Here is a 12981-nt window from a genome sequence, read left to right as displayed (position 1 = left end):
TCTCTGTTTGAGAGTCACGCTACCTCCTTATTCTTTGCACACAGATATGTACACCTAGAAAAACCTGTATCATCCACTGATGTCCAAGAATAGAAATCACAGTGCATTAGGGGTCTTTGCAGTGCCTGTATGTGACCAACATGTAGAAACTAGGGCAATAATTTTATCTTACCATCATCCATAACAATTTACAGCTGAGTTCACTAGGCAAAAAGTTGACCTTTTAGTAGTGTTCCTCTCCTGTACCACCTTCTACAAATTGGTTGCTAACGCTCTTTTTCTTGGTGAGAGCTAAAGTGAATGTTTGTCCTACGATATGCATATGCGTGACCATAAATGACTACGATGTGAACATTGAGATGGTCACCATGGCTGGCAAGTCCAGTTGCCATGGAGCTGTGGTAGCTTTCCAGATTCAGTCCCACCGGAGCTTTGTTTACAAAAGCAGGATTGGGATAAAAGGAACCTTTCAGCCAACACTGAAATTTAAATCCTAAGGGCTTTAATCACCTGCATTTCCTTCCTATTTACCATGAAGGGAATTGCAACTTCCTCTAAAAAGGAACACAGAGCCCAGCAATACTGATGAAATCACAACATCCCAAGCACATGAGGAGGAGATAGTTTTCTCTTCTATGGACTCCGTTTTTCAAAATTCGTGAGCAGGATTGGCTTAAATTACAGCTTGCAGAAAAGTAGCATATGGTGACTGGAAATATGATTCAAGAGTAGAAATCAAAGATGTAGAAAATCACATTTTAAGATTAATGGAAAAGGCCAATAGTAGAAAAGATGAAAAACATGACCTAGTTGAAAACATGATCTGGTTTTCTTACTGTTCTTACTTTGCACTAAAGCAGAGGAATATAGCTAAGTAAGGCACCTGCAATATGCTGTTTCATTAGTTATATGTCCATTTGGACTTCAAGGATCTGTGCAACTGAGGGATTCCATGACTCCCAGAATGGACTGTGTTAGAAAGGAAACAGGCCCCAGCAAAATCCCTTTGTTACTACTATTCCACAACTAGTATGTCAAGGCTCTTAGATGGCAACACTTCATGAAAGGGGACCACAGATCCATTCTCTCATCAAGGAGTAGTGCAGGTGACAATGAGAGCTGGCATTTAGCTCATACCACAGCAAGATGATGCCTCTGGAGCTCACAGACCAGTGCCCCCTGGGTGCCACTCCTTTCCTCTGACAGCTTAAGTTAGGACAGGGAAGTGAGTGCAGTCCTATGTAGATCAAGGCTTGGCATCAGCTAGATCCTCTTTTAAATTGCATCAGCCCTTCCTCTCTCTTTCTTCTCTCTCTCTTCCTCTCTGTGTTTTTGTGGCTTTGGAGTAATTATAGAAGTAGGACTAAAAACTTTTAAGATGTATATCTTTAAAATACTTTCATATTATTTGTTTTGTATATAGTATATACTGTATATTGACTGCCATATACTTTATTATATATTATACATGGTATATTATGCACTGTACATCAGATGTTGTATAGCACATATATATGAAATATATATCATATATAACATACTATCATCTATGTCAGATAACCTGTATTGTGTATGTGTGTGTGTCTGCGTGTCTCTCTGTCTGTGTCTGTGTGTATGTATTCCAGTATCATACCTTACATATTGTATTTACTGACCACCTAACAATAGTCAGATACTAAAAGCAACAGTAAAGAAAAAAGTCTTTGCTTTTTAAGAGACTTCAATAGTGAAGAACATAAATAATGGGAAATTATCAGATAAATAATTCAGATAAATAATTCAGGTAGTTCCAGAAAACTGCTTTGTTATGAAAGCTGTAGATTGGTGGTAATGAGGCTGAGGGTCTCTTGGGGTAGGAGGAGGGTGCTGCTTTTGCTAGGGTAGGGTGATCATGGAAGGCCTTTCTTCTTCTTCTTTTTTTTTTTTGAGTTTGCTGGATCATATAGTAATTCCACTTGAACCCGGGAGGTGGAGGTTGCAGTGAGCCAAGATTGCACCATTTCACTCCAGCCTGGGTGACAGAGTGAGACTCTGTTTCAAACAAACAAACAAACAAAACAACAACGACAACAAAAGTAGACTTAATAGTGAGCCTTTAGAATCATTTTCATTAAAATAAAGAAAAATACCAATGACTACTAGTATTACGTCTACTCAAAAATGTCCTCGGGGTTCAAAGCAATAAAATACAGGGAAAAATATATAAGAACTGGGGGGAAAAATATTTAAGAACTGGGGGGAAAAGATAATGTTGATTATCTACCTGGAAATTCTAAAATTACCTCCAAATTATTAAAACATATAAATTATGAAAACCAAAACTATAAATTACTTTGGAATAAATTAAAAAAATCATAAGACATATATGGAAAAATATATAAAACATTATTTAAGGATACAAAAGAGGGTGCCCAAATAAATGGAGAGATAGCATGCATATGAATGAGAAGTCCATCATAGTATTTTTGGTGAAGTTAAAAGAAGACTGATCCTATAAGTTAAATGAAAGATCAAGTTATGATCTTTCAGTTATGAAGAAGAACAAAATATGGGAACTTGTTTTACCAGATATCAAGACTTTCTATAAAGACTTAGTAATTAAACAGCATGCTATTTACTCAAGGGTAGGCCCGTGGAACTGAACAGAATATATAAATCTGATATACAAAAGAAAGGATATTAGATACTGGTGGGGAAAGGAAGGACTATTCAATAAATGGGGTGGGGACAACTGGCTATGCCTACAGAAAAAAAAGATGATATTATATATCTATTCACACTAAATAGAAAAATGAACTTTGGGAAGATTTAAGAAAACAGTAACTTTTAGAGAAAATACAAAATATATTTTATGACCTGAGGGGTATAAAGGGGTTTCCTAAGGTATAAAAATCATAAACTTTCAAGATATATTGATAAATTTTACTACATTAAAAATTAAAAAGTTTCCTTTACCAAGCTTTATAACAAAAATAAAAGACAAGTTACAAGTTAACAACAAATATTTGGAGAGAAAATACTAACAAGGAATTTATATCTATAATTTACATAGAATTCCCATAAATTTGTAAGAGAAAGATAGTTAACTGGGTAGAAAAATGAGCAAAGGATATGAATTGACAATTCACCAAGAGGAAATCTGAATATCCAATAAAAGTAGAAATAAATGTTTTAGTTTACTAGTGTCAAGGGAAATGCAGATAAAAACTGTAATGAAAGATGATTTCATACTCATAAATTGACACAAATGAAAATGTCAGATGATAAAAAGTGTTGACAAAGGTATAGAGAAATGGAGAGTCTCACATAAGCTGCTGCAGAATCACTTTAGAGAGCATTTTCATCATCTAACACGGTTGTAGAATGCAAACACCTTTTATTTTATTTTTTGATGCAAATATTTGTACATATTTATGGGGTACATATGTGATATTCTGTTTAATGCACTGACTGTATAATGATCAAGTCAGTGTGTTTGGGGTGTCCATCACCTTGAGTACTTATCATTTCTATGTGTTGGGATCATTTCAGGTCCTTTCTTCTGGCTATTTTGAAATATATAATACATTGTTGTTATTGATAGTCACCATACTCTGGTATTGAACATTAAAATGTATTCCTTCTATCTAAATGCATGTTTATACCCATTAGCCAACCTTTCTTTATCCTTGCTCTCACCCTGATATGCTTCCCAGCCTCTAGTATTCATCATTCTGGAATGCAAACAAATTTGACTCAACAATTTCCCCCAAGGTATGAAATTAGAGACTGTGTACTCAATGAAGACACATAGAGCAGTTGTCCCCAACCGTTTTGCCATCAGGAATTGGTTTTGTGGAAGATAATTTTCCATGGACCAGGATGGGTTTGGAGGAGATGGTTTCTGGATGAAACTCTTCCATCTTCGAAGATCATCAGACATTAATTAGATTATCACAAGGAGTGTGCAACCTTGATCCCTCGCATGCACAGTTCACAATAGGGTTCGAGCTCCTGTGATAATCTAGTGCCACCACTGATCTTTCAGGAGGCAGAGATCAGGTGATAATGCTTGCTCCCAGCCTGGCACCCACCTCCTGTTGTGCCACCTGGTGCCTAATGGCCCGGGGCTTGGGAACCCCTGACATAGAGGACTGTTTTCTGATGCATTGATTTGTAATGGAACATTAAAAAGCACATGTTCGTTAACAGGAGAGTAGATAAATATATTGTGGCCTAATTTATGCAGTTGTCTGTTGCAACTAGTTTAAAGGAATAAATTGAAGCTATACAGACCATCAAGGATAAATCTCAATAATCTGATGGTGAATGAAAGTATCAAGTTATAGAATTACTTACATGTTTGGTAAGACAGATACTGTCATTTAGAAGATAAAATTATACACCTTTGCTTTTCCCTCCTAGTTTAGAACCATTTGAGATGTAGACACACAGATCAACAGATGGTGGTAAAAATATATTCCAGGTCAAAGCTGGATTGAAGAGCTTAGTAATGTTTCCAAAAATATAAACAGATCATATTCTTCTGCTCACAAACTTCCAATGGGCTTCAATTTTACCACAGTAAAATCCAAAGTCTTTATCATGGTTCCAAGACTCTACATAATCTGGACTCCTCTACCCTACTGGCCTCCCCACTTGTATTTTACTCTCCAGGCCCTTCCTCTGCTCAGTCCTCCAAGCACACTTCCCTCCTAGGTCCTTTGCAATTACTGTTTTGTCTACTAACAATGCACCTTCTTTTAGGTCCCGAGCCCCACTTGCCTCAAAACCAGTAGACCTGGTCTGGATGCACTCTCCTAAGCAATTCGCCAACTAATGACCAAGGATCTAAAATAATGGTGTCCAAATTTTAATTGCAAATGTCTAGTAATAATAAAAAATTTAGTGCCTGTATCTCATATACTTATATTTAGACAGATATGTACTACTCCATTCATTAAAATGTTAGAAACTATATTATAATGTATTTATGTTAGTATTAGTCAATTTCTACACTGCTATAAAGATACTACCTGAGACTTGTGAGACTGGATAATTTATAAACAAAAGAGGCTTAATTGATTGACAGTTCTGCATGGCTGGAGAGGCCTCAGGAAACTTACAATCATGGTGAAAGGTGAAGGAGAAGCAAGTACCTCTTCACAAGGTGTCAGGAGGGAGAGTGCAAGGGAAACTGCCACTTTTAAACCATCAGATCTTGTGAGAACTCCCTCACTACCATGAGAACAGCATGGGGGAAAATAACCCCATGATCCAGTCACCTCCCACCATGTCCCTCCCCTGATTACAATTTAAGATGAGATTTGGGTGGGGACACAGAGCCAAACCATATCAACTATTATGTTATAACTATTTGTATAATATAACAAAAGTTATAACATAATAGTTGATATATGTCTATTATATATAGTATATATATTATGTTGTAACTATGTTTTATAAATATTATAACTATGGTATACCATAACAGTATATAAACACTATATAATATATAATGTATATATACATACTATATATATATAGTATATATATACACTATATATATATACTATATATATACACTATATATATACTATATATATAGTATATATAGTATATATATACTATATATATACTATGTATATACTATATATATACTATATATATACTATATATATACTATATATATATTATGTATAATGCATTTGTAGTATATATTATTATGAATAGCATATATATAGTGTATATATATTTTTATGACTATGTTATAACTGGAATAGTATTTTATAACTATTATGTTATAATGTATATGGTATAAAATAGTACTTTATGTCTCATTTATTCAGTGGGATGTCCCATTGAATTTAAACATAAAAGAGATCAATTATAAAAGGTTATCCTTTCATATCTAATCAGATGCTTTCATACTATTTTTAATGAATATGTCAAGAAACATTATACACATTGTAAGAATAATGGGTCTGGGCCAGGTGCAGTGGCTCACACCTGTAATCCCAGCTCTTTGGGAGGCCGAGGTGGGCGGATCACGTGGTCAGGAGATCGAGACCATCCTGCCTAACACAGTGAAACCCCGTCTCTACTAAAAATACAAAAAATTAGCCGGGTGCGGTGGTGGGTGCCTGTAGTCCCAGCTACTCAGGAGGCTGAGGCAGGAGAATGGCGTGAACCTGGGAGGCGGAGCTTGCAGTGAGCTGAGATCGCCCCACTGCACTCCAGCCTGGGCGACAGAATGAGACTCCGTCTCAAAAAAAAGAAAAAAAGAAAGAAAAGAATAATGGGTCCAAAGCCACATTTCTATTAGTGTTCTTACTAAATTTCAAATATTGTGGCCAACTTCTTGAAAATTTATTTGCGATCATCATTCTTCTTACTTTGTAATGTGGCAGAGGAAGATATCATATTAGAAAAAAGGAAGCGTGTTGGCTCAGTCATTTTATTCAATTGATCAGTTCAACAAATATTTATTCAGTACCTGCTGAATGACAGAACGTAAGATCCATGAGGGAATGGCCTAGTCTGTCTTACTTTTTGTTGTATCCTTAGCTCCCATCAGGATGCTGGTACAATGTAGATGTTCACTTGATTTTTATTGAATAAATGAGGGAATAAGTGAGCACTTTGCAGGTACTGGAGGTACTCTGGTGAGCCTCCATTCCTGCTTTTCTATTGCTGTGTTTAGTTGCTGTTCCTGGGATGACCTTGCTTTTGTCTGGAAGCTCCCACCTTTGTACCATATCTCCCACCTGTCTTCCCCTTGTTCTCAGCATGCAGCCCCACACTGGATGGAATTTCTCTGCCACAATTTGGAGTTGGCCTCAGTTATCAGGCCTCTCCTTGGGGAATAGGAGTGGAAAGGGACCCCACCTGTACTTCCCAATGAGCTGCCCACTAAAGCCACCCCTCCAGTGCTTGCTTTCCTGCTGCTCTTCAGGAGCCCTTCTTGATAGAATTGTTGGGAAACAATTGTTAGTATTTGTGGAAAAAATAAATTGCTTTCTGAAAAATATGTTCAATGGTTTAGTGTTTCAAACACATAACCAAATCAGCGATTATAGTTAAACATGTATTTTAAAATTATTAGCATAGTGGAATCACAGGAGAGTTGGTCATAAACAGGTTTGTAACCTTGGACTGCATCTTTTCCACAGCAAGTGTTAAAGTGGACATTTTAAAGAACAAGCCAGAATGCATCCAGGCCATGGGTGACCTGAGGACTCTAAGAAGTCAGGTAAATGTAGGGCAGGACAGACAACCTGTGGCCTAGAAAAGAGCATCATTTTCTCAGCAGGTGTGAGTTAGATTTGTACAGAAAGGCATTTTAAGATGTTTTATAAGAGAGTAATTTGAGAAATAGAGTGTCTTCATCTCAGCATGACATGGCGCAGAACTCATTCTCATTCTCCTCTCTGACTTTAGCAGGGATTAACTCCTGCTGTATTTGAGATGGTCTGGAGATACATTTTATATTCAAGTAACTGCTTCTTTGGTCATTTAAGTATGAGCATGGGAAGATTTTAGAAATGTTTGCTTTTTCTAATATCCAGTATGAACATCTGAAAGAAAAAGCGTCCATTCACTTTGGCAAAACTACCAATAATTGGCCCAGATGATAGCTGGCAAGTCAATATCCTATGGAAATGATATAAGGATGATATCAGCATACCTGGGGAAGGTTCCCCTAGGGATTCCTCTAATTTCCAAGAATTTGCTCTGCCTAGAGTCATAGAGCATAAAGCTAGAAAGAGTTGCTTTTCAGAGGTGAAATCATAGGCACAGAGTTATGAATAAACACCATAGGTTTTGATTTCTAACAGATGTGTATTGTTGTCTGGGTTAAATTAATAAGTATTAGGTGTTTCATTCATTCAATAAATTGTATTAAGTGCAATATATGGTAGGCATTAATTTAGGCATATAGCAGTGAACAAAAAAACCCTGACCTCATGGAGTTTTCATTCCAGTGTGGGAATCAGACAATAAATAGATGGTCCAGATAGTGATAGTGATACTATAGAGAAAAAGCAGGATAACGGAACGGAAGCATGTGTCATTGTTGATATTTGTCATATAAGAGCCTTATTTGCAAGCAACAGAAGCTAGTATATTTGGATGTCTCCTCCAAATCTCATATTGAGATATAATCCCCATTGTTGGAGTTGGGGACTGGTGGAAGGTGTTTGGGTTATGGGGGTGGATCCCTCATGGCTTGGTACTGTTCTTGTGATAGTGCGTTCTTGCGAGATCTGATTGTTGTAAAGTGTGGCACCTCCCCACCCCTACTTTTTCTCCCTCTTGCTCCCACTTCTACCATGTGAGATGCTTGCTCCCTCTTCCCCTTCCATCATGACTGTAAGCTTAGAAGCCCTCACCAGTAGCTGAGCAGATGCTGGTGCCATGCATCCTGTACAGCCTGCAGATCCCCATGAGCCAATTAAACCTCATTTCTTATACATTACCTGGTCTCAGGTATTTCTTTATAGCAATGCAAGAATGGACTAACACAGAAACTGATTCTGGTTGATTGACCAAAAAAGGAATTAAATAAAAATAACTTTGGATGCTTTACAAGATCATCAGGAGGAGTAGACAAGAAGGGCCAAGGATGGACTTCCAGGAACAGTGTCCCAAGGGACACTGCACAACTGATCTAATACCTGATACCACCTGCCACCACCTCCACCACTGAGAATGAGATACCACAGCTTGTACTGCTGCCACTTCTGTGGCAGGAACTCAAATTTGCATTTTCTGCTACTGCACAGCTGCCAGAAAGAGAATGAGAAAGAGAATTTCCCGTCCTTTCCTCATGTATTACTAGTTCATGAGTCTGGCTGCTAATGCAAGTGCCTGGACATTGACAGTGCTACTTCACAGATTTGTTTCAAGATTAAGTGAGTTAGAGCTAATAAACAAATTCAGCAAAGTTGCCAAAAAATCAACATACAGAAATCAGTTGTGTGTCTATGCACTAGCAATAAGCAACCTGAAAAGGAAATTAAGAAAAACAATTGTATTTAAAATAGCATCACAAAGAATAAGATACTTAGGAATAAATTTAACCGAGAAGGCAAAATATTTGTACGTTGAAAACTGTAAAACAGCTGAAAGACATTAAAGATGACCTAAATAAGTGGAAAGATATTCTATGTTCATGGATTGGAAGACTTAACATTAATATGATAGTACTACCCAAAGTGATCTACAAATTTCATGCAATCCCTATCAAAATTCCAATGGAGATTTTTATTTAAATTATTTAGAAATAGAAAAACGTACCTAAAATCCATGTAGAAACTCAAAGGATTCCCAAATAACCAAAACAATCTTGAAAAAGAACCAATTCAAATGTTCATACTCCTGATTTTAGAACTCACTACAAAATGACACTAATAAAAACAGTGTGGTACTGGCATACAGAGAGGCATATAAACTGATGGAATTGAATAGCGTGCCAAGAAATAAACTTTTACATGTATGGTCAACTGATTTTCAACAAAAATGCCAAGATCATTCAATGGAGCAAGGAGTTTTTTCAACAAATTGTTGTGGCAAAACTAGATATTCACATGCAAAAGGATGAAATTGAGCACACACCTTACACCATATTTAAAAATTAACTCAATATAGATCAAAGACAGACATGTAAGAGCTGAAGCTATAAAACTCAGAAGAAAACATAAGGCAAAATATTCATGACCTTAGATTTGGTAATGGTTTCTTAAATATGACACAAAAGCATAGGAAAAAAAAGAAAATATAGATAAATTGGACCTCATCAAAATTAAATTTTTTTGTATATCAAAGGCCACTATCAAGAGAGTGATTAGACAACCCACGGAAATGGGAGAAAATAGTTGTAAATCATATATACACACACACACACACACATCATATATACTATTATATATATAATTATATATGATTAGTATATATTATATATGGTTCATATCCAGAATATATGAAGAATTAAAAGTCATCATCACCAACAAAAGACCAACCCAATTAAAAAATGGGCAAAGGACTTGAATAGAAATATTCAACACCATTAGAGAAATGTAAATCAAAACCACGATGAGGTATCACTTTATACCCAGCATAATGGTTGTTATTTAAAAAATGAAAAATGATATGTTTTGGCAAAAATGTGCAGAAATTGAAACTCATGCATTGCTGGTAGGAATGTAAAATGGTATAGCCATTGTTAATACAGTTTGGTGGTTCCACAGAAAGTGAAACATAGAATTACCATATGACTCAGCAATTTTATTCCTAAATAATCGAAAACAGAGAAATGGATACTTGTATACCAGTGTTCACAGCAGCATTATTCACAATGGCTAAAAACAAAAACCCAGTGCCATCAATAGGTGAATGGATAAATATATATATATAAAACAGAATATGATTCAATCATAAAAAGGAATGGAGTTTGATACAATGTGGATGAACCATGGAAATATTATGCCAAGTGAAATAAACCAGACACAAAAGAGCAAATATTGTGTACTTCCACTAATATGCAGTGTGATGGTTAATTTTGTGCCAACTTGATTGGGCCAAGGGATATCCAGATAGCTGGTTAAACATTGTTTCTGGATGTGTCAGTGAGAACATTTTTAAAAGAGATTAGCATTAGCTGTTCTTTGCTCAGCAGACTGAATAAAAATCATCTGTCCTCATCAATGGGGGTGGGCATCATCTAAATTGTTTATTGTATGAGCCTACATAGAACAAATGAGTGGAAAAAAGATGAATTTTCGCTCTGCTTGAACTAAGACGTCATCTCTTGCCCTTGAACATTGGCTTGCTGTTTCTCAAGGCTTTGGACCTGGACTGGGAGTTACACTAGTGGTTCGCTTGATTTTCAAACCTCTGGGTTTGAACTGAAACTATACCACTGGCTTTCCTGGGCCTCCAGCTTGTAGACAGCAGATCAAGGGACTTCTTATACTAAATCTGTTTCTACTTATCTATATATATCCTATCGGTTCTGTTTCTCTGGGGAACCCTGATTACCACATGTAGTATTTGAATTGTCAAATTCATAAAGAGAGGAAGTAGAATAGAGGTTACCAGGGGCTGGGGAGAAAGTAATAATTGGGAGTTATAGATTAATGGATGCAGAGTTTCTGTTTGGGATGATGAAAAGTTCTGGAAAAAGTGATGATGATTATTGAGCATTGTGTATGTACTTAATGTCTGTTAATTATACACTCAGAAATAGTTAATGCAGTAAATTGTACGCTCTGTATATTATACCATAATTAAAAATAAAGATTAAACGAGGTAAAACTTAGAACTTTGCCTGGAACATAGTTAAATGCTGTATAAGTGGTAGCTATTATTATTTTGTGCCAGATACTGGGGATGCAGCCATGACTAAGGGAGCAGGGAGGAAAGACAGATCTCTTATATCACATACAGAGGAATAAAAATCAGACAGTAGAACCTTCAGCAGCAATGATGGAGGCTGGCGACAGTGGAATAACATCATTAACGTAATGGGAGTTACAACAATCTAGTGTTGTGTACCTAGCAAAATGATCTTACAAGAATAGAAGTGAAATTAAGATATTCTAAGATAAGCAAAAACTGAGAGATTTCTCCACCAACAGACCATGGTGAAAGGAGTTTCTAAAGATTGTGTTTCAGGAAAGAGCACAATGGCCCCAGAGAGATCTAAGGTACAAGGCGATATGAAAACAGAGAAAAGTGGGAGAGTCACTGACACAACGCATGCTGCCCAGCTGCATCAGACTGAGCCTCATGACTTCTCTGGGCTCTATACCTTCATGGACAATGGATGCACTGAGGAGCCCCCTGCCCCTGTGACCTTCTACCCTGAGTAGAACGTTTTCTGTGGTCAAAACTGATTGCGTAGCTTGTTGAATAAATATCAAATACTGGGAAGAAGGAAGAGGAACATACAGTGGAATTTTTACATTTTTCTTTCATTGAAAGGGAAGGATAGAACTGGTTAACAAGTCCTTGGACAATCAAGGTAACAGAATTCAGAAGAAAGACATCAAATGCTTCCAGAACCACAATAAGAGACATGTAGAAAAGAGAATATAAAGCAGCAATTCACCTGAAATTTGACTTCTAGAAGGAAAAGACTCATTTATTCCTCCTTTCCTTTGGACTCCCTCCTCAGAGGAGAACAGATCCTGAGAAGATACATCTCACGATGGAAAACAGAGTCATTGTGGATCTGACTCTTTAATGATATTTTGCATATAGTCAAATTCCACTTTCTACTCCTAAATACAGAAAGAAATGGGAATCTGTAGCAGTCTTCTCAGTCCTGTTTCTTAAATCCCCCACCCCCAACCCATTCCCCATATTGTTTTGTACAGTTCAAGGCTATGGCCCCTCTGGCGTCATCTTCCTCCCTTACCAGTTTGTCTCAAGAGCCCCCATTTCCTGCTTTAGTAAGAGGGATTTGGGGATGATGGAACATTTCCCCTGGCATGGGTCAGGTTTCCAGATTGAGTTGCCAAGCACAACTGTCATCTGTCTCAATTTGGACCATGGGCTAAACTCAGCCCTAGGGGCTGGAAAGTAAGCACAGCCCATACCCAAGCTTGCTTATGTGGAGCCTGGGCCACCAGTCTTCCCAGAATCTTTGGTCCCAACCAAGGCCACCCCTGGCTGCCTGCATGACCCTATTCTATTCTGGCCTGAGAAGGAGGAGGAGGTGGAGGAGGCAGAGCAGGGAGAACACTGCAGGTTTTGACCAAGACTAGAAAACCATGCATGTGTCTTATTAAAATCTAGGAGGTTCTCTGGGCCAGAGAGAATACAATAATCATTCATGTTGTGTCTCTTCATTTCCATTTGGAGTTTAGGGAGACCTTCATCAATATAAGGCAAAAGCAGTAGAGTAGAAAAGGTAGTATGTCCTTTTATTCTGAGTGTGTGAAATATTTCAGGCATCTAAAAGTCTAGAGAAAACTATAACAAACTATAACAAACCCA

The 12981-nt window shown here is 37.1% G+C and overlaps 1 protein-coding gene across 8 annotated transcripts in view; it reads left to right on the top strand.

Annotated features, from left to right (window-relative positions):
- C10H12orf42 (chromosome 10 C12orf42 homolog) overlaps nt 1-12981 on the top strand; it is a 267817-nt gene that overhangs the window by 170007 nt on the left and 84829 nt on the right. For 2 of the 8 annotated variants that reach the window (XM_054527577.2, XM_054527573.2), the window contains one exon: nt 7152-7231. The exons of the other annotated variants lie outside the window; for them this stretch is intronic. In XM_054527577.2, coding sequence (XP_054383552.1) covers nt 7202-7231 — 30 coding nt within the window. In that variant the 5' untranslated portion in view covers nt 7152-7201. The remainder of the gene's footprint in view (nt 1-7151; nt 7232-12981) is intronic. 8 annotated transcript variants of the gene reach the window in all.

This window comes from Pongo abelii, chromosome 10 (genome assembly GCF_028885655.2).
Source record: "Pongo abelii isolate AG06213 chromosome 10, NHGRI_mPonAbe1-v2.0_pri, whole genome shotgun sequence".
Taxonomy (NCBI): domain Eukaryota; kingdom Metazoa; phylum Chordata; class Mammalia; order Primates; family Hominidae; genus Pongo; species Pongo abelii.
This window is presented reverse-complemented; position numbering and strand designations above follow the sequence as displayed.